This window comes from Rhagoletis pomonella, unplaced genomic scaffold (genome assembly GCF_013731165.1).
Source record: "Rhagoletis pomonella isolate Grant_MI unplaced genomic scaffold, Rhpom_1.0 Rhpom_scaffold_00002, whole genome shotgun sequence".
Classification (NCBI taxonomy): domain Eukaryota; kingdom Metazoa; phylum Arthropoda; class Insecta; order Diptera; family Tephritidae; genus Rhagoletis; species Rhagoletis pomonella.
In genome coordinates this window covers 41,113,020-41,136,811 of record NW_023458556.1, presented here as the reverse complement: position 1 = coordinate 41,136,811, position 23,792 = coordinate 41,113,020, and the positions used below count along the sequence as shown (strand labels likewise).

General features: G+C 33.6%; 1 protein-coding gene across 1 annotated transcript in view; it reads right to left on the bottom strand.

Annotated features, from left to right (window-relative positions):
• Positions 1–11,979, bottom strand: part of LOC118734659 (sex peptide receptor) — a gene marked incomplete at its 3' end in the record, with an annotated part of 23,581 nt that extends 11,602 nt beyond the window's left edge. Inside the window, 1 exon segment of the mRNA XM_036464366.1 lies at positions 11,162–11,979. Within this exon segment, the coding sequence (XP_036320259.1) occupies positions 11,162–11,741 (580 nt within the window).
• Positions 11,980–23,792: the final 11,813 nt, after the last annotated feature.

Below are 23,792 nucleotides of genomic sequence, written 5' to 3'. Positions count from 1 at the left end.
GACATTAGCTTTTGAAATCTATCTGCCCTTCAAGCAGAGTTTTTGAGAACAAAATTTGTTTAACCTTAAGTGTCCAGATTTAAAACCGTTCAGTGAAAAAAACCGTTCGCTTCTAACTAGAATAGACTTCTCTTCAATATCTATGGTCAAGCAAACTGCAGTCCTGAGAGAGGCTTGCAACGTTGACTTGTTCACGATAACTTCTACACAAAGAAGCCTAACTAAAACCAGTTCTCTTGGGAAGAAGGGGACTTTTTGATTCCTTCAACAAGGAGATCTGCTTTATCAAAAGGTTCCTAGTAAAAGTCACAAATCGCGAAAACTGAACAAACGAGCGGGGCGTATAATGATTTACATAACACTCATACGCCCTGCAGAACGCCATATGAAGAGAACGGAAGGGCTAAAGTTGTCTGAAATAGGTTTCAACTTCGGAATATAGTCGGTTGCGGTGCGAATGGAGCGCTAATAATATTAACAACAACAACAAGTACGTAATAAAAAAAATCAGCCATTCCATGATAAGCTGTTAATTTAGTTTGATGTATGTACAATGAATACATATTGCACACCATCTTCAAGCGAGGCACTACTCAAAAAATTTAGTTCGATTTTTTTTTCACAAATGGATTCGTAGGATTTATCTACAATTAATGTAAGTATCTTTTTATTCATAATTATATTCTATAATTATAAAACTACTGTTATACCTGTTTTTGTATTAATTGTATTGAATCTGTACTATCCACAAGCAATCGTATTTTCAGATCTTATTTTTGAGCTGTTCCTCTTTTGAAGGATGGTGTGCGATATGTGCATTTGTTTTATGTATATTATGGATAGCAAGGAAACGTGATACCATCATTTACATACACATAAAGAGCGATTGGCAATTTGTGCTGAGCTGATTGCTGAATCTGAAAGTGTGTGCTCCACTACTTAACTGTGCACATGTGTGTGTGTGTGTGTGTGTTAAAGAGTATGCAATCTGGCTACAAAATTTGGTTGCGCGAAAACCACTCATTACATTTTCATATATGGCCATAAAGAAATGTATGCCAGTTTATGCCAATTAGCTTTAGAGAGATAGGAAATTTGTAGGCAACAAACCGCATTTGTTTTTTAAGTTAAACCCTTATGAAACTTTCTACATTTTAACTTTACCGCTTGAAAATTTCATCGCAAATTTTGTGCAGCTGGTTTTGTTTGCACACCACAGCACATCATTCATTAAAGACTTGTTTCGTTTTATTTTAATAGCACATTTTATATACCACAACTCTCTCTAGTAACTGAGAGCAGCACAGCGTGAAAAGTGCTTCTAAGTAGTACCTCTTCAAATTGCAAATAGTTTAATGGGGGTTTCCGAGTACATTCTCTTGAAAATGTATGAATTTTAATCACAAGTGTGAATTTTAATTACAAGAGTAAATGCTTAATCATTTTAATGCATGCTCTCCACTTGCATGACTGTGCATATTTCTAGTGCCTTTCCTATGCCTTCTTGCTTAGTTCATATTTTATTAGTGTAAATTTGCTTTTGCCGAGCATGCTACGTAAATCCATATATGTAATACTTCTATATTGGCAGTAAGCTAACTTCTCAATGTGTAAGCATTCCGAAATCAAAGCGAGACAGTCTAGTACCGTTTTTGTCAATGTATTGTGTACATGTCTGTTTATAAACTTATGTGTTCATTTTCTTTCGTACGTGTTTATTGATATATCTGTACTGTAGTGTTTTCAGACGGTACTAGCTCATACTGCCAATATAGGAGTATTACATATATGGGTAAATCTGACAAATACTAGTGGGTAATTAAAGTTGGCACCAAATACAACATATCTGCGAAATTTGAAAAGTGTGCCACCAAATTAAAAAATATATATAGCAGAATATATTTCGCAACAATTTTGTAATTTTTGAAAATTTACGATTTTTTAACATAGTTCAAAATGCCAACATTAAACAGTGAAAATGTGCCGGCAAATGAAAAATGGATCACATTGACTTTAAGATGAAGATGATTTGCTAAACGAGAATTCTAATTTTACAATTTTTATTGGCACAATCGAAATTCGTTCTAAAATTGTTATATATATATACATTGATATATATGTATATTCTTGCAGAATGCTGTACGCAAATATTCCACGGCAATATTTAATTAAGTAAACGTGTTAGCTGGCTGTGTATGGTGCTGCGGTTATATGAGAACGAGTGGTGATTTGACTTTTTTTTAGTATATTTTTCAAGTTTTCATTTAAATACAATTTCGCAATGAAATATTTTTTTGTATGCAAAACCGGCGATAATGCACTGTCCAAGGTAAGTGTGCCATCATTTTCCACAAAAAACACGTTTTTGTAGAAAAATCTAACAAGTCGTGGTAATTTAAAAATTGGACATAAACTGTTGTCAAAAAACAACTGAGCATGTACTACAAAAAGTAATATACATTTTTGATAGTTAGTTTCGAAATGGACATAAATTTTAGAAACTAAAAATTTAAGCTGGACAAACATTTTCGATCATCTAAAAACTGTCCATCAAGTATGCAAAATTTAAAAAGCACACATAAGTTTTGGTGACCTAAAACTTGAATATTTGTAGTTTATAAAATTAAGTGAAATTAAAAAAAAAAATAATCATAAAATTTTATCAATTTCAAACTGGAGATAAATTTTCTGGCATTTAAAGACGGCGCATACATATTAAAAACTAGACATGAAATTTTGGGAATAATAAATAAAACGTAAAGTTACTAGTAATTGAAATGCTTGAAATACAGTTTGGTATTTTAAATTTGGATATGGTTTCTTAAAAATTGGAAATGGTCACATGAAAACTGGGAATATATTTTAAAAACTAAACTTAAAATTTTGGTATATTGAATCTTTTTACAAGTTAAAAAAAACTAGGAAAAAAATTTTAGCCACTTAAAACTGGGCATAAAACTTAGTAGAATAAAAATTTGACATAAATTTTGGGGACCTAAAACCTGTTACATAAGTTAAGCAATATAAGAACTGTACATAAATTTTGGTCACATAAAAACTGGATATAAATCTAAAAAGCCAAACATAAAATTTTGGTGGGTTTAATATGGGCATACATTTTAAATACTAGACATAAATATTTATCAATTTTAAGCTGGACATAAATTTGTGGTAAGTTAAAAACTGGATATAAATCAGGATGGTAAATCAGAAACTGGACATAAATTTGGTTTTTCAAAAACTGGACATACATAAATACGGCCACATTAAAAATGAAACTATATTTCGAAAACGAAACATAACATTCTGATAGCTTTAATCGGTGACTTAAAAACTGGACATAAAACTTGGTAGCACAAAAATTTGACATAAATTTGGGGGACTTAAAACATGCTACAAAAATTAGGTAGCATAAAGACTGGACATAAATTTTGGTAATTAAATCTAAAAAGCACAAATTTTTGATGGGCTTAATAATCGGCATACATTTTAAAAACTAGACATACATATTTATCAATTTTAGACTGAACATAAATTTGTGGTATTTTAAAAAGTCGATACAAAATTTGGTAAATCAGAAACTGGACATAAATTTATTTTTCCAAAAACTGGCCATAAATATGGCCATACAAAAATTTTAAATAAATTTCGAAAACAAAACACAACATTTTGATAGCTAAGCTGAGCACAAATTAGACATAAAATGTTATTAGTTTTAAACTGCACATAAATTTGCGGCCACTTGAAAACGGGGCATCAAATTTGATAACTCAAAAAACTTGGACATGAATTTTTGATCACGTAAAAGCTGGACACAAATTTTTGTTCATTCATAAGTTGGTCATTAAGGTGTTAAATTTAAGGGTTAGGGCTGTAGATGTGCAAAAAGGTTTTACTTTTTTGAAAAGAGTTGCCTTCTTTTAAAAAATTTAAGTCCAATTATTTAAAAAGTTAAATAAATTAGAACAATATGAGTATCATTGGAAATAGTTTTAAAAAATTGTTATTGTTTACTGCATGTAGCAGGGTTTCCACCTGTTTCAAAAGTCAAATTCAATTTCAATTTAGCAAATTCGATAAGTGAAATATTTATTAAAATATGGGTGTAAGATGACAGCGGTTTAAGTAGGTTCTAGTTTGGAAATATTTTGAAGGCGGTTGCCACCTATTTTAAAACTCGAATTTAGTTAACTTATACACAATGAAGCATACAAATACATCAAACGAAAGAGTGTTAGGAAACCTTTAGTTTGAATACTTAGAATATTTTTGAGGTGTTTAGAGAGTTTAAAAAGTTTAATTTTAATTATTTAATAAGTTAAATTAATTTTTAAAATATTGGTATAAATCGAAATTTGTTAAAGGCTTTCTTTCTGAACCATATTCAAGGAGTTGCGGCATATTTGAAAAACCAAGTTCTACTTAAATTATCAGTTAATTAAATTATGTATCACAATGTCAGATGGAGAACATTTAAAAAGCTTTAAGGTTGAAACTACTTTCGAGAAGTCTTTAAAAAGGGTTGCCAGATGTTTAAAAAGTGTCATTCAAATTATTTAATAAGTTAGATGAATTATTAAAAGATGGGTGTCAATCGAAATGGGTTTCAAAAGGCTTTATTTCTGAAATATACGTAGAGAGATTGCCACCTGTTTTAGAAATCAAAATAAACTTAAATTGAGCCCATTAGAGAAATGAAATATGCATCGCAATTTGAATGTCAGACTAAATAAGAAGGTTTTAGTTTGAAAATATTTTGCAGATGGTTGCCACTTCTTTGAAGATGTCGAGTTTGATTATCTTATGCAGAAGGTATGTTCAATAGATATTAAAATATGTATGCCAAACGAAATCTTTAGCCTATAAATCTGACTAAGATTTTGAATTTCTTCTAAAGTCTCATCGTCTTCAAAGCAAAACCGACATTCTGACTCTGTGGTCACGCCTATTCGTGTACATGAAAACGTCATCAATCTGGTCAAGCATAGAGTAACCTGATATCAGTTCTAATTATTCGTATAATATACTTCCTTTCAAAAGTGTAGTCGACGAGCATGTTCCTCCTACGGCTCCCTACCGTCGCGGCAGGAGCTAATGCGTTCTAATATATCCGCTCCATAATTAGGGCTCTCTACTAAAGTAATAAATTTTCACAAAAAAATACAAACTTTTCCTTGCTCTTGTTTCACGCTGTTGTTGCCTATGTCAGTATGGCCGAAACTTCAAACATGTCACAGGCATAACAAATCTGCGGCATTTCACACGAATATGTAGTAGTTTAATAAAGCCATTTGTCATTTTTCACACGCCTACGCGCCGAAATCTAATTAAAGATGGGTATAATTTCAAATTCATATTTTCATAGAAAACCTACATAAATGAAAATGATCCAGCAGCGTATGAAATGGCGGATGCAAGGGCATTAAATAAGATGAAGGGCCGACTGTGGGACCAACAGCTGCTGCTGCTACCTAAATTGCCAATAATATCGATTTCATTTTAATATGTGTTTACACTTGCAATATGTTTGTGTAGAGCTATGTGTATGTGCTGTCACTTAGAAATTTGTTTACTGTTTACATTTCACAACGCATGCATGCCGCCTCTGGCGCCTCCTCTTGCTGACGCCACAATGCGACATTGCGCCACCAAGGCGTATACTTAATATTGAAATTAATGTTGTCGTTGCTTTCGTGCGTGTTTACATCAAGGATCAGGCATTCAAATAACTTTGTATTACCCATATGTGTGTATATGAAGACAAATATCAGTGTGGATATGTATGTACATATATGAAAGTGCATATAAGCAAGTATATATGTATGCACATTAGGGTGGCCCTTAATATATCAACATAATGGCACCCTTCTTTATTTCGTTTTACATACAAAATGAAAACTTCTGGAAAAATTAAAGAATTATCAGATTTGAAGTAAAAATTTTGACGAATTTGTCGCTCAAAAAAAAAATATATATATAATGTATTAAAAAGGCTCGAAATTTTTACGAAAGTTTGTTGATTGTTTTTTAATATTGCACTAAGTCTGAAACTTCGATTTACACGGGTTTTGTCATAGAATGAACAATATATATTTTTTGATAAAAAACAAAAAAAAATAAAATAACATCAAAAATTTTATATTAGAACTTGTCTAAATATGGTGCGACTAAAATTTTGTCTACAACTGTATTTAAAAGTCGACGGTATACTCGCAACGTCTGAGGCTTTTCCAATTGATCTCAGACTTCTTATGTAATAGTTTTTCGAATAACCTCTAATTTCTAAAAATAAAGTCTATTTATTTTCCAGATTTTTGAAGGCTTTCGCGTATTTTTTTGAGAGTTTTCAAGATTTATCTGCATTTTTCGTGGTTTTTCGAATTCTAGTTTTCAGGATTTTTTTTCGAGAACCGTTGCTAGTAGTTCGTCACTTTTCTGGATTTTAACGCGCTTATTTTTTTTTGGGGGATATTTATGTAATTTTAAGAGATTTTTCAGAGTTTTACGGAATTTTTCAGAAAATTATATATTATTAATTAAATTATTATTTCTAAATTATTATTTTTAAATTATTATATTTATGTCCAACAATTTTATTGAGCTTGGGGTTGTTTTTAATGAAATTTTTTTGTGGAAAAATAACAATAATTTACATAAGGTAGAAATTACAGCTGCTATATATATGTATTCCGGATTTCACCACAGCTCCTCATCAAACGTTTTCATCTAGTTTACGTCTAGACCATTGGCTCTGTAAGCCGGAGCTGCTGGCTCGAATACCAGAAAACTCGATGAAGAAATGTGACCAGGGTGTGGTGATCTCCGAAAAGGCATCTATAATATCTACCATATGTGTTTTAAATAAAACGGCTTGATAAAATTGTGGAATATAAATTGTTATTAGGCCAAAAACTAATATAAAAAAACGTAAGTCACCAATACTGTTCTCTTGCAATTTTTCGGATTCCATTGAAGTTTTAGATGAATTTTTTAGTATTTTTTTGGGGGATTGTGTAAGATTTCTTTTAACTTTTCGGGATCCTTCCAACACGGTGGGCAGGAAGCAAAGATAGGTTGCATAAAAATGTCGACAAAAACTGAAAGCAGGGTTGTATTTGTTGATATTTTTAGGTTAAGAATCCCTTTGAATTGAAATCCTAGCTGCTCCTGTTTTAAAGATATCAACATTTTACATAGTTATGATAGGACCGACTTTTGCGAAAGAGAAAAACATCCTTTTGCAATAAATATTCAACAATGTATGTGTGAGTAAATGTGTGTATATATATTATGTGAAAATATAAGTTTTTAGCCGGTTTCAATCGTTTCCAAGGCGCACCACGTAGAGGCAACTTACTTTGCACCTCTTTGTTCTTTTTTTGGTTTTATTTTTTTATATTTTTTTCTTGCTTTATTTTTTTATATTTGTTTTTTGTTTCCTTTTATTTTTTTGTTGGCTTACCATATAATATAGTCACACATTTTAGTATATAAATATTTTATTATTTAGTTAAGTTTTTATATATGCTGGAATGAAAATGTCATTACAGTTTTCTTCAGGCGACTTACAAAAGTTGGTTTATCAATCATATTTATTTTGAATCTATCCCAGAATTTAATGAATTCCCTATGAACTGACTTCCCGGCCTGCTCGGACCATAATCCTAAACCATCGTTATTCAGAAATAGATTGCTTCAAATGTTTAAGGATAAAATGGATCTTGACAGTTTGAGAAATTCCAGTACTTTTCAAAGCTGTGCGGAGTTCGTTAAGATTTTTATCAAAATTACTAAGATCCGCTTGTTTTGCGGAAAACCATGTATTCACGATTTTGCTCATGGCTTTGAACGAGGCAATATATTTGGTATTGTTTTTACTGAGAGTTTCTTCCATACAAACTATGTTCGACATTTTTTTGTATGTGGAAGACACTGTCAGCAAAAAATAAATAATTGCAAAAAATCAACGAAGTTTTCTGGTAACTTCAGACTTGCACTTTACTAATTGGCTCAAAAGCTACATTTTAAACATTTTTCTAAAAGATCTGATTAGAAATTGTGATCAGATGAAAGTGTCTCCGAGCCAATAATTTTGTACGGCACGGTACTTATAAGTAATCTAGGTTTCACGAAAAAAAATAAATAAATACAAGGTAACATTAAAATATCAGTCAATTGTTTCGTTGCTGTGAGCTTGTTTCAAAACTTCTGGCTTTTGCTATAATTGTAAAACTCTGTGCATGTCATTTTAACGTTTTTAGGTACATACTTATATTAATCATCAACTATTGCTTATGCAAAACGTGCTACATTTAAAAAAAAAATCGCATATGAAAGAGCACCAACCCAACTCGTAATAATTTAAGTATACAAATTTTAGTATTTAGTATAGAAATATTCAATTGAAATACGCCAATATTAAAATGAAGCGCTTTGCACTTAACGGATGCTTTTTCATAATTAAGTTAAAAAAAAAATTTATTTAAATTCCATGCTGTCTGTAATGAGATTTGAACCCTGACGCTCTGGAAATTAGCAAATTGTGGCAAGCATCTTCGTGCACTCAGCTACAGCCAGACATGTAAATGTGCATTCAAATGTTCAGTTTGATTCAACACCACGTGTGCGTGGTATGAAAGTATTGTTTTTAAGTACGAACATTTCAAAACGATAATCAAATAAAAAATATTCATGTTTACTATGCGTTATTTCCCCGAGTAAATTCATAAAATTTTTCTTAATATTACAACGCGTTTTTTCTCTCAGCGTAGTCATTTTTAAGCAAAATTTGTGCAATCAAATCGAAAACCGGGACACTTAAATGAAACCCGGGACATTTTAAGGTTGGACCGGGACATCGGGACAAATAGTCTAAAACCGGGACATGTCCGGGAAAACCGGGACGTCTGGCAGCCCTACACACAAAGCGCATACTTTCATGCGATTTTCTTTATGATCGCATTTGTGTTATGGATGTACAATAGTCATTATTTCCTGACAGAAGAGTACATAAATACCAAAATAAATCTCATACAAGCTTTGAATTTATTTACTTATTATGAGGAGTACCATTGGAATAAGTTAGAGCATTTTTATTTCTTGCACAAGCGCAGTGCGACTTGCCTGCGCTACTTGCTTATAGCAACAAACCTTTAATAAAAAATTACTACCGTATTATATAGCATACAATATTGTATACATACATACATATATTGCGATATTGAAAGTGTTTGTAATGAGAAAGTTCACGCTACAGAAAAAGGTAATTGTGGTGTTTTATCTAAGTTGTATACCGGTAGCGCCCAATAAATCTCGATCAATTATTCTTTCGGTAGGAAAAAATGAAAATGTTTCACATTGATTTGATCCGTTTTAGTGAGTTAAAAAAGGGGAACAGATTTGTATGAGATTTCTTTTCGTATAAATATGCTCTAATTATCGAGAAGTACGCCTTCCTCTTTTGCAAATATATCCTATCAGAAGTATATAAAATGTGGATATCTTTAAAACAGGAGCAGCTAGGATTTCAATTTAAGCGGATTCTTAACCTTAAGATATCAACAAATACAACCCTGCTTTCAGATTTTGTCGACATTTTTATGCAACCTATCTTCGCTTCCTGCCCACCGTGCCAAGTAGGGTGACCAGATGACAGGACAGGACACTGTATTTTTTGAATGTTAGCACAATCACTTTCTTTTCCATGAGACTTGAGTTTTGAAATGATTGTTTTTACGCTCAATGGTAAGAATTGACAGTTCTCAGTTGAGAGTTGTGGGATATAGGCAATTGCAAGCGACGATGTGAAAATCTTTTTCAAGGTCACCAACAAAAGCCGCTCACCTTCTTTAACTACAATAGGTAGCATGCTAAGGATACAACTCAATAGATATCTTATGGTATCTTCATTCGCCACTGTTGTGGCAACAAACCAGTTGTACCTTGACACAGGGGTTCTCTATTTATGTGTTAGTGACCACCGAAAAATTTTCTTCGTGTATTGTAGTTTCGGTCATTCGAGTTTTGCAGGGATGTTATTATGTGAACAATGTACAAAAAAAAAAACACCTAACGATATGCTTACGCGGTAAAACAGTTTATAAAGGATCAGCTTTGTAAAAATCAGGAAAAATGAAAAACCAGTCAGGTTACTTTAATTCGACCCTGACATCAGGACATATTCTGATAAATCAGCACGTCTGGTCACCCTACTTCCAAGCGTACTTTTCGGTATATTTCTCATTATTTTTACTTTTTTTTACGGATTTGTAAAGATTTTCTGAGATTTTTCGTAACTTTTTTGTTATATTTTTCAGGATTTGTAGGGAATATTTGAAATTTTTTGTTGCTTTTAAAATTCGTTCCGGTATTTTTCGGCACACTTCAGGATTTTTTAGGATTTTTTCGTCAGGCAAACAGAAATGGGAAAAAAATTTTGGTGCACCAAATATTAAAGCTGTTTTTGGTAGGCTTTTTGGTGCTGATTCAGAATCTGTAAGTGCAGTGGAGCTGATGGAAAGCTCCAGATTTTGAGAAAAACGATGTCAAAGTGTAAAAAAATTGCAAAGAAACAAAAGGTGATAGAACCTTCTACTCGCGCTGCAACTAAATCTAGAGCTTTGCACCTTGACCAGATAGTCACTTATAATCATTTATTAAACAATAAAAAATACTGGAAAATTATGCTATTGAAAACAAACAAATTGTTCCAAAATCAGTTTTTGCTGTGCAATAAATGACTTTAAGTGACCGTCAGATCAAGGATTGTATTCGAAAGTTCAAACCTTAATTTAGGGCTAAGTGGAAGGTTCTATAAGTTTTTGTTTCTTTGATAGGGCTTCTCAAATATTGCAAAAAAAATCTTTTTTTTTTACATTTTGACCTCGGCTGATGGAAACTCTTTACTTACGGATTCTTGCCGCACCAATATCAGTGTTGCCCAGTGTTTTTCGGAATTTTGCGGGAAAGTTGTAAGGAAAAAAGTGCATTTTAATCTTTTAGAATGCCTAAAAAAAGTTAAATGCTACTGATTATTTTCTGCTCAAAACAATATCGCGTCTTTCTCATTCTCATTAAAAACTTAAAGGCGAAAACTTAACAGCGTTTTTTGTTTGAAATTATTATTAAAATAACAAAACTATTTTGCTTTTACAACACTTACCCATTAGCACGAAATTCGTTGGCGTCGCCAAATGTTTCTTGCTCAATACCAACACTATCAGCGAATTCGCAGCAACCGTAATGATCAACAGAAAGGGCATAAAATACCCATATAAAGGCATGCCATATTCCAGCGGGTTATCACAAGTCACATTCCAATATGACCAGTTGGAGACTATATCGAAGGATTCACAGGGCGGCAGATAGTCATAATAATCGCTCGAGTTCTGATCGAACAATTGTGTGTCATTGTAGTCATTCGTGCTATCTATAGCCGCTAACATAGCCGCACTTAGGCCACTATAACTGCCAGCAATTGTTGCAGCGCTGTCGCTCCACTCCAAAGCATCATCACCGCTACTGCCGCCAACATCATCACGCGGGTAGAAAGCTGCTATCGCTGTAGTCGGTATCGATGTCGATGTCGGCGTAGCTCCACTGCTATAGAACGCTGTCGTAAATGTGGAATTTAAATTACCCGTTTGCTGTATGGGGGCCATAATCGTGGCTGCGACTTCCGTGTCGGTTACAAGACTTGCGTATGTTGAGTTATGTTGTTGTGCCAGCTGTGCAGCAGTCATATTTTGTCACAATCTATCGAATAAGGACAGTTCTTCCGCTTGCACGCCGTTGTTTTACGCGCTCAATTTGCCTGGGCAAAAATGTCTTTAACGGCAACAATGGCGAAGCGCGTGGTAGCTTACGCTATATTTGTTTTGTTTTTGTTCTGACTTGGTTGCGGTTTGTAAGCAATGGAATAAATGTTTTGTTATTTTTTGCATATATTCATACAAAAGGCGGTTCCCCAAATGTCTTATGGAAATTTCTGTGCCTAGTTATTTGAATCTGTTCGTTGCACTTGTGGCTTGGTTTTGAATTTTGTCTCTTTCGCCATTTTTGTTGTTCGTTTTATATTCTTACAAGTTAGTTTTTTCATTATTACATACTTCAAATTGAAATCTTCTTAGTTCTTCAAAATATGCCTGCAAGTAAATGAAAAATAATTGTTTTAAGACCAATTTGTATGAAAACTATAAAGTTTTGATTTCAAAAAGGATTGCCTACATCTACTGCGTCTTCTAGTATGCCAACTTGGGGTATGCTATGCAGATTCCTAGAAGTACATCAAAAGTACTTCTCTAAGAAACGCACTGTGAAATTGGCCCTTAGTGGTTTGTGTTATCCAGGTATATGGGCATATATCGGGAACTTTTGAATTTAATGGTTATGTATAGTTTCGTAAATATATGGTCAATATATGTGTTGGGTATTTTTCAGAAGAAAATATGTTATAATAAGAATTATTGTAGTGTTTTATCCGATCTGAAACAATACCCGAATCCCAAAACTAGCTAAAATACCAGTGAGTCAAAGTCGTCACTGAGCACTGTTTTTTTCTTTTGAACGGTGTATTTGCTTTACCGAATATTTTTGAGCACTGATATTTTTTTGCTAATAATCTTAAATCTATTTGTATTATAAAAATATAGCACACGTAGGTGTACCGTTGATAGATTATGTTATTAAAATTTAACTAAGTTCTCCTAACTTTTCATGTATTTTTTATTGTTTTATTTTTGAAAATGGTATTATTTAATATTCTACTTCTTGAAAATGACACCTGAGTTGAATGTGTGCATATAATAGCACCAGACTTATGAGTATTCGAAATTTAGTACCTGAAATAAACAGCAAGAAGAAAATTTATTTTTCCGCTGGCACACTTTTTATCGCCAGGTGGATAGAGTTTTGTGCTAGAAACTGATTGTTCGACATTTGTTTAATGTGTTCATAAATCGTTAAGTATATAAACAAATTTTAAGCTAGTTATCGAGGCGAAAGATTTCAAATTTTAATCAATTAGATACACAGGACCACAAAAAACTAAATGACAAGTTAATTTAACCAGACTAGATGTTTCATGTGTTTTTGGGGTCACTGAACACGAATCTAAAGTCCATTTTGATCTGATACGTCAGAGTTTTTTTCTAACCTAACCTTTGCTATGTTTTTTGAGGCTAGAAAAAAAATTGGACGTGATTGAGCAAAGCGGACTTCAGATTAGTTTTCAGCGACCCTAAAAACATTATGGAACAACTAATCTAGTCAAAATAACCACTCATCAATTTTTTTTAGTCATGTGTTATTTATAATTTGTATAGTTTTTTACTATTCTTTTTTTTTACATTACCGAGCTAATTTTTTTACTTATGTCTCAAGGTTCAAAGAACAAGATGAAATCTGTTAGATGAGGTGCCAAAATTTAATTTTTTTTTCAAATGTCGAAAATCAAAGGTTCCTGTGATATGCCCATACACGAGTTCTATTTTTATGTCCGCATTGCTCTTTTGAACATCACTGTAATGCTCAGACCTATTTACGACGTACACACATTATAAATTTACGCATTTATGCACAAATACTACATTAAAATGCACAACGTACAAATCGCCTTAAACTAATTATTCGCTATCTCATTTCACAGCTGGTGCAAAACTCAAATTTCCAATTCATTCACCTATCAACCGCATTTCAATTCCATTCAAATTCACACAACGTGTTTGTAATTGGGCGATTCTCAGTAAATTATCTCATCCTTCTAATGCAGGTCGAGTAATTAGCAATCGAATTGGTTTGATATTTGACAGTCGACTAATAATGAAGCCATGATTGCACTTTTGCATTTTCCAATTTAATGCTTTTAATTATTAATTTGCACACTGCCAGGGAATGGCCAGTGTAAATTGAATGAGGTGAATAGCCCTGTGTGTAGGTGAAATGTAAAATTTTAATAAGGATTATTTACTGCTTTTGCGCTGCATACTACCACGAGTTATTGAATTGAACGGATCTATAAATGCAAATGGTTCCTATTGGGTTGTTCACAATTCGTTCCACATTGGGTGTAGCCGTCTATATTTTGAGAAAGTTTTAGTATCAAACTGTGAGCACCCTTTTCTAGCAGTTGCGACTATTTTTTAAATATATGTCGCCTTTCATTTTGGTTATGAAAAAATTTAATTGGGTATAGGTTTTTGAGGTCTCCTGAAGGGAAGCAGTGTTTGCGGATTAAACAATACTGATTCTCGAGGATGCTATTTCTATAAAATACATGGGAAATTTTTGGCTTTTAGAGCGACCTTAAAAATTTTTTTATTAAAGAAAAAAACAGGCGTATTTTTTTTCGAAGTGAAACAATCCTAGTGGGTGAGATCATTCGACTTTACTTTTCTCACATGCATCTTTTGATCACACGAATTTCTGATTTCTTGGTTGCTAGGATAAGCATTGTTTGCCCAAGATTAAGTTCCACGCTCAGCTGCTGTTAAACCTCAGAAATCTTCTCGCGAGTTTTAATGAAATACGATCCTGAGTGCTTAGGCCTTGACTTAGCAGAAGTTTGTCAACTGAGAAGAAAATGTTGAAATGAGTTCAACTCATTATTTTTCAAGACTCATTATTTGCAAGACTCCTGTCAGCGCAGAGAAGTGGCGCTTGGTTAGCTAAAAGAAGCTCGTTTGGCCGCTTATGGCACACTACCGTGGCAACTTCTGCAAGTCGCACGCTGATCTTACTTAAAGCCCATCTGCTCTGGAATGCACGCAATTCATGAAAACTAAATAAAGTAAGCGAATACGCGCATCATGGCAGCCATTCATGTTTAGCAGCATGCCTTGCATAAGTCTCGTTAAAATTTTCTTGTCTCGGATTTATAAAGATATCTTATAAAGCTATTTTTCTTTTTAAGATTTGAATGTAGGCCACAGCAAAGATACTTTATTGATGAAGTAGGTCAGGTTATACTAGCTGACTATAAAAGGTCTTCTATAGACGAAGATAACATCCCTTGTGTAGCCAGGTATGTTTACGCCCCATGGGCATTCATTAAATGGAGAAGAATATTGCCATTAATTTCGTTTGATTTCCTGAAAAGGAATTGGTATATCCAGCTCTCATTCCTTCAGAGTAATGGATCGCAATATAGCTTGGCGGTTTTAGCCTTTTTCTAGCTTTCTTACTGTCATAAAACCCGCCGACTGCCCTTGTATTATCGTTTTCTTTCATACAGCAAAGTATTGCCTTCTTTTTGCTCTCTTCGCACAAATACTAAGAAGAGGAGGAAAAAAACTAAATATTTTGTAGAAACAAAAAACCGCGATATACAAATGCTTATTTTAGTTAGTATCTCTGCCTATTTCTTTATTTCAAAGACCTCGACTTGATAGATACTGCGATCTGGTAGCTTAAAGGAGCTAGGAATTTTCGGTTCGGTGCAGTATATGCTGCTCCTATTCCTTCGTCCATTTTGGGTAAATACGCATTGTATTGCCTTACGTCAAGTTCTGTTCAAGCTGCTAGAGACTTTTCGAAGCACAGATGCGGGATCACATTCGGTCAGTCAATAGGATGTTTTCGCTAATTTGAATGTATTTGTGTTTATATCTATGGCCTCGGGCTACTTCATCTCAACTGGTCGATAGCCGTCTATCTATCTTGAAGACCGTGATAAAGACTATCTTAACTCGATGAACTATCGTGACCTTGTACTAACTCAGCTTTGTCAGACAACCTATCCTAACTCAGACGCGATAAATTTTTTAGTTTTCACTCGATGGCTTTTAATAATAAAGGTAATTTTTTGGCCGAGTTTCTCCTCCGATTTGTGGCATTCGCCTTGATGTTGTAACGCAGCGAATTTGTCATGTGGATCTGGATCTTATAATTCTTCGATATGCAGACCAATTTCTTCCAAATCAGTTCTTCACTGCTTGCCTCGGCCTTGGTTTCTTGTCTCGCCAGTATCATAACACTGCAAAATTGTCTCTCATTGCCAATGCTCAGCATCAGTTTCGGTGTAGTGAATGGAGATAAGATAATTAGATATGTGAACTTCTTACCTCAAAGAGATTTCTGAAAACACACATGAGTGCATAGGCATATGTACATTAATGCAAATACATACGAGGAAATATGTTTTGGCTATGACTTATCTGGCAGAAAATATGTGAAAAATTGCTTTCAGCTGGTTTGTTGGTAATTAGTTTTAACTTTTCTTTGCTGCACATAATTTATTTCTATGCCACACATTCTGCGTAAACTTTCTGCACTTACATCCACACGCGACAATAATGCTGAAAGCAACTTTCACATATTAAACATTTTTTCTCCTTAGTTTTTGCAACACTAGCAAAACTATAAAAACTTTAGGGCATTAATAAAAACTTGGTGTGGCAGATTAACAACCCAAGTATTCGGAAAATATACCATTAAGCTCACTAAGCTTGCAGTGGCGTATAAGCCATATTTTCAAGTTTCTAACTATCGGCTGTTTTCGCGCCTTGAGCTGCGGAAATTTCTTTTCAGCGCGACATACATAACTTGACAACACTCGAATGGGACGACCTGGAGAAACTATTCTCACATGCTGGAAAAGCGTTTCTATTTGAATCGATAACATGTAGTCTGGCTTTGACGCATTCATATTCTACAAAAAAAAAAACAAAAAAAAAGTTTTGGTACTCAAAGTTAATGGAGGACAATTTTGTTCCCTTTACAATTTTGACTTTTACGCAAATGCCGTATGGCATATGTGCGTGGATGTATCTAGATTAGGGTAGTCCAAAAAAGTAAATCGGAATTTGAATGCTCTCACACCTTAGGATTGTTCAATGCCGAGAATATATACGCTCATTTTTTTATTTTATAATCAAAAAATATTTCGAGGTCGCCTAAAGCGCTCAAAGTTTTCCATGTATTTTATTTGGGAACAAAACCTTTTTTCGTAGAAATGGTATAGAATTCTTGAAAATCAATATTTTTCGATCGGAAGACTCTGATTCCCTTCAGGAGTCTTTCAATAGCAACACCGAATTTTTCATTTAACTATTTTTTAATAGTATTGTCTTTTTATTGGCCCAATGGATTTTCAGGCATTTCTGGTGGTTTTTGGCGGACCTATAAAATATAGTTACTATGAAAAATTTGTTTAATAAAAAATTCCGTATTATTACTGGAAATCTTCTGCAGAGAAACAGAGTTTTCCCATTGAAAAATATTGATTTTCAAGAATTCTATACCATTTCTACGAAAAGCTGTTTTTACCATATAATGGACAACTTTGTGCGTTCTGAGCGACATCTAAGTATTTTTTGATTGCAAAATAAAGAAATAAGGGTACAATTTTTCTAGGGAGTGAGAGCGTGCAAATTCGGATTTTACTTTTTCACATGCATTTTTGGACCACCCTAACTTACGTACATGCGTACAAAGATACCCCTCATATGCACGCATACTGTAAGTGAATGCCGGAAGTTTGAACATTTAAAAACCATCCATACCTGCTGGCAATTCAATTAATCTTTTCGTAGTTATTTCCCTCACGCCAGGCTACTATGAAATTAAATCCGTTTGGCTAACTTTTGAGATAAATTTACATACTCATGCATGTATGTACGTTGTCCGTATACATATAAGTATTCACAAAATACTGAAAATTGGAAATTTGCAAAACATTTTTTTTATCGGTTCACACAAGAAAATACATGCAAATGTGACGTGTGCGCAAAAAACAATTTTATAGAAGGAGAAATCCCAAATTCACTTAGGCAGTTACAGCGCCAAATAAGAAGAAGAAGAAGAAACACCAAACTGGCAACAATACTTCTGACGTCCATAACACCATAATGAGAGCAGCTAAGAGTGTCACTGGAAGTCGCGAACGTAAACTGTTGGTACAAATATTGGTGAAAATTTTAACCAAAATATTTACATTAAAAAATGGTGTGACGCAGTTGGCCGGATCCGCAAGGTTTTAGGTCTGCAAAAAACCACGATTTTCGAATAAAAATTTTGTACACTTCAGATATTTTTACTCAACTTCCAGTTAATTTGAGTGAGAAGATCGACGAAAAACACCAGGCTTTTTAATTGTATTTGTAAAACAAATAATATTTAGTTAATTACGTTGAATGACTGATATTATTTCGAATATTTACTTTTAAACAGCTTTGAAATTGACAATCACACTACCATAAGTCGATTAATTAATACGTGAAACAACAATGCAAAACAAAAGCAATAAAAACTATTTTATTTTACTTTCAACTCAAAGAACTTATTGAAGAAGTTACGTGCGTAAAATTTTCAACATCCAAGCAACAGATAAATTAAATTTTATTTACCACACATCAATTAAATTTGGCTGTTTGCGTCGTTTGAGCGCTGAAAATATCGAATGCATACATGCATACATATCTACATAGTTTAAGTACCAATTAATTTGGTGTATTTCAGTGTAAACAAAGTAAAAACGTAATTAACCCATTAAGTGGTTTTGTAAAAATTTTAAAAGTGCTCTCGCTTGGCCGTTGTAAATATTTGCTTTAGTTCTTGGGTGCGGGCATAAGTGCCCGTATTTACAGTTGCACTGTGGTACTTACTTATACAGATTATTTTGTACGCGCAGGTACACAGTTATGTACATATGTATGCATGTATGTATGTAAATATATGTATGTAGTACATATTGCTAATTGCAATTTTCTAAATATAAATATTTAGTAAATAGTTTGTTTATTTAAATCCGCATGCGATTCATTGTGAATTGCTTCCCACATCACTGTTTAATTTACTTAATTGTTATAAGGTGCAAACTATAAATTTTGCAATAATAATTTTTAATGGTAGGCAGTAATATATGTACAAAGCACTTTACTATGGTTTGAGTGCAGAAACTTGCCGCCGTTTTGAAACAAATTTAAAAAATATTTGTTACATCATTCGAACGCCTATAGCGGAATAACTAGATGGCATAGAACCGAAATGTATTTAACCAAGTGTTATTGAATTTGGCATTGCCCTCTTAAGAGCCATCGTATAATGTCAAATTAAAAAAATTTTAGTATCTTAAAAGAGAGCCCGATTGAGTTGTCAAACACTCCTTGATTAATACAGCTTGCATAGAACCTTTCGAATAGCAAGATATGACATTTCACGTCGAAAACACTTGATATTAGAAATCGTAAGGAAGCACAAAAATTAACAAAATTTTTAAATGCCAATTTCTTTCATCTCTACATCTCCAAATATTGTTCCAATTATCCTTGACTACTTGACGAATTTCCCAAAATCCCTCCGGTTCGGTACCTTACCATTTGGGGTCATAAAAGCGTTCGTCTTTGGCGAGTCCTAAAAATAGCCATTATTAATTTAATAGGAATCTCCTATTTAACTTTACGTCTGGTACAAAAACCATTTTTCCAAAGAACGAGGTATACTTTCGTCATCAGAAAGAACAAAGAATATAAGGGAGTCATAAACATATCCAGCATCCTTATTTTCTCTGATATTTGGTTATGTTTTATTATGTCAAACTGGTATTCTGGCTATATTACAGTCTATGAATCTCGCTTAATTTTTGTTTTAAGTTTTTATAATTGTTTGTTAAGTTTGTTCTTTTTTTAATCAAACGATATTAGATAACACGAAATTAATGAAATAATAAAAAAAAATAATACTAATTTCCTCAAAAAATGGATATGAAAAATATAAGCTGTATATGTTGTGTGTATACATTTTTGCGATAATTTTTAAAGTTTTTTTCCCCATTGTTTCGTTTTAAAAAATATTTATTTTATTACACGCGCATTATATTAAAGTTAAAGAATTCTTGATTTCCTGTATGTCACGATAGACGGTGACATGACCCCACGACATGTATGCACTTTATTGATCCAGTTACAAATTTAATACCATATACAATTATATGCGAAAACTAACCAAGTGTTTTTATCAGTCATTCAAAAGCTTAACCCTATCAATGAATTACAGCAATTTAACATGCTATTAAATTTTTAATGAGACAAGCAAAACCACAAATAGCATTTGCGAAAACTAAGAACCTCAAAAAATGTTTCACGCGCAAGTATTTACATAAATGCGAGATGTTGCATATATAAAAACAGGCATAAAATAGACGTGGCAATGCAAAAAAAAAACCAATTACTATAACAGTTAGCTAAAGTTGACGGGTCAAAGTGAAAAAATATTTTAAAAATTTGCATACTTTTTTTCAGGAATTAAAAGAAATACGAGTTTGTACTAAGTATTCAAAAAAAAAAAATTATTATAAAATTAATTCTACGGAAAAGTAGTTGAAATTGCAGGCAATTAATATGTAAATTATCAGAATTCCAGCCAAACTACTTTTTTATGTGTTTTTGTTATTTTTATGGCCTTATAACAATTATATTCAACAATTTTTATGAGTTTGAGGCCGTTTTTAGTGAAAACTTATTGTGGAAAAGCAACAATAATTTGAAAAAATGGTAGAAGTGATAGCTATAATAGAAATATTAACAAAAACCAACAAAACCAACAACCACATGATCAAGGGAATTGCAGCGGAATAGCTGCGCTTGATTGTAGTTGGCTTAGCAAAGTGAAATAGTGGAAATAAGCAACAAGAATTAACAAGGCAAACTTAGCACAGTGCGTAGGCAACTGGCTGAGTCAGTGGTGATCGTCGGTTCGAATCCTACTGAAAGAAGTCTGATGAGAAAATGTGGTGATTTCCGAAATAGCTATCACTTCTACCATTTTTTCAAATTATTGTTGCTTTTCCACAATAAGTTTTCACTAAAAACGGCCTCAAGCTCATAAAAATTGTTGAATATAACTACTTTTTTATAGACAAAAAAAAACAACGTCTACGTATATGCATACATGTGAAGGTACAAATTATTTTGAAGCAGAAATTTATAGTTATATATTTATGTGCAGAAGGCAATGCACGAAAAGAAAAACATCAACAGAAACCATACCTATCATTTCCAGCAAACATTTAAACCGAAACCAGCAAATTTCATTTCAAAATCGTCTCCGCAAAAATGGCATCAAACACACAAGCCCTGCATTATCTTGTACAAAAGTATTTCGTAAAGATAAAAGAAAAAAGAAAAAAATAAACTTTTTTAATCCTGGAGATATGATAAAGCCCAAATGTGGCGGTCAGTAACCAAAAGATACTCTAAAGTTAGCAGCTTTGACATTTATATTAGCATAAATATGATTAATTTAAGCAACTGTATGATTACAAAGTTTGCGTAGTCTTGAAGCAGTGTTGCCACTTTGAGATTTTTCTATTCGTGGATTTTTTTACACTTGCTTGGTTGTTTGTTTAAAGTGAGTGTTTGTGCATTTCATACAATATTTACACCAAAATATTTTTTTTTTTTGGGTGAAGTATATTTTTTTGCATTTTTTTTTTCGAAGAAAAGAAGTCACCAAATTTTTTATTTCCAGAGCACTTTTACGATTATATAGCCTAAACACTTTAAAGGATATATGAACTTCTCCAAGAACAGCTAAAGAACTAATACGGTACTTGTGGAAGGACACTGCATGCATGGACTAAATTGGAAATTTACTTGGATTTATCTCGGATACGTGACCCAAACAAACGCGCAAAAGCAAAATACATTTGGGTAAACATTTAATAACCGAAAGCGTAATGAAAGCCAGCGTTTTAGGCTCAATACTAAAGTTTCCCTCGGATCCTGGGTTAATAGACATCCTCTAAATCCAATAAGGAGGAGCAATAGCTTCTAAGGTCGCGGCGCTCTGCCAACCTTTTCTAGCGAATTTCATAGTATCTTCGTCTGTCATAGTTAGGAACTTTTCGCAAGTGGTTTGGAAGAATATTTTTGGGGTGGCAACACTAGTTTTGGGGCCACCCACACTGTCTAACATTTGAAAATATTAACTAAGCTTTAGCTTAGAATCAGCAGCTGGATACATGCATTTGTATGTATATATCCATCGTATACCGCAGATTAGTTTAACCGGACTTACATTTGAGCTGCCGGCCAGTCAGATAACTTGCTCTTGGCATGGATTGTCTTCAACGCCAGCAATGCAAGCAGTGAAGAAAATTATAATAGGATGATGCGATAAAACCCCAAAATATAGATTCAGCATGACTTTTACTTTTTATTGAATATACTTCTGGGTAGTGAAGTAAATATTAATACTCTGTTTGTATGTAAATATGTAGCTCAAGGCTTCGTAATAGCTTACCAAAGTTTTTTTAACTGTCCATATCCATAAGTGAGAAATTATGTGCAGATCGAATGCGTATTAAGGATTTTATTGCAAAATTATTAACGTTTTCTTCTACTTATTTGGCGATTTCCGCTGAGCCCAAAAAACTTCCACAATAACCTTTCTCGTTAGCAAAGTTACGCCAGTTAGTTACTCATACCAGGCATAGATTGGTTCTGTAGCACTATTTTTCATCATAATGTAAAGCTCATATAGTACATTATAACTGACCAGTCAGCAATTCCAAAAGTTTTCTGCTCTCCTATTCGCTTTGCGCAGGTATATCGGTATGTATCTAGATTTACCTCCAGAGCATGCGGGCAAAATAAGTTGTGTCCACCTATAGCCGCTCAATGCCTCGCAGTTATGGCTGATCGAAATATAGTACATCCAGCTGCCGCCAATGGTTGCGATGGCTTGGAAATTGGCAGTGCTATAACCAGTTGCGCATCAAGGGATACTTGATCCTAGTCCTCTCCAGCCAAATGGATCATAGCCAGGTAGTCCCGATTGAGCTGGCACCCAGTGTAAGACAAGTTCGTAATGTTCTCCAACATAATTTAGTAGTGCCGTGTATCGGCGAACCAGTATGGTAGTCGTTAGGGGACTGTCCAATACGCTAAGTGCAGCCTGGCTGTCAACCACGTGACCCATGGCCTTGAGGATCGCAAATATCTCGGCGTGGTATGTCGAAGTATATTTCTCAAGAGAGAAGGGAAGGTCATCTCCATTATCTTCGATATAGAGACCAGATCCTTACCCAGCGTCATTTAAGGAGCCATCAGTAAAGCTTCGTAAATGCCTGGGCACAGACATGGACTTAAGCCAGCGCTCAGCCTCACGTAACATGATAAATAGATGCATACTAGTCAGGGGAATTGAAAGTACAATTGTGCCTAGATCTACACCACCAGCAATCGAGGTCTCGCCCACTTATTAAACCTGCAGGTAGTTTTTAAGCCGTAACCACGTATGAAGGAGCAAAATGATGGTGGATATACCAATGCATCAATAACTACGCACGGCGTTGTGTAGAATACTCCCGTACTACAGACAATAACTTGAACCTTTGAACCTTGGCAAACAAACTTCCCACATTATTAATTGAGGACTGCTCCACCATACCACTGATGCTTGGCTGATATGGAGTGTGTTCATAGAAGTGTAGATCCAGATGGGGGATCCCATTTCATCATAGACCTGTTTAAAATGCGAACATATTTACCTTACTTCGGAAGAAATTTCGATTTTAACTCTTCCAACACTGTTTTGATAAACTAAATATGTCTGGGCATAAGAATGAAGTCGGTGTTTTTTCCCCTTTTTAATAAAGATAATTTCAAAGTAAATTGCATACAAAATATTATAAAAAACTATGTTTGGAAAACGTTTTCTTCTCGTGAAGATAACAGCGCTTATTTTGGTTGAGTCATTGGAAAACTCAATTCCACCTCATCAAATATCAGTCATCTACGGTATTCTTTGCGTTCAGATATATTCAAGAGTAATTTATAGGGAGCCGCTGTGGTGCT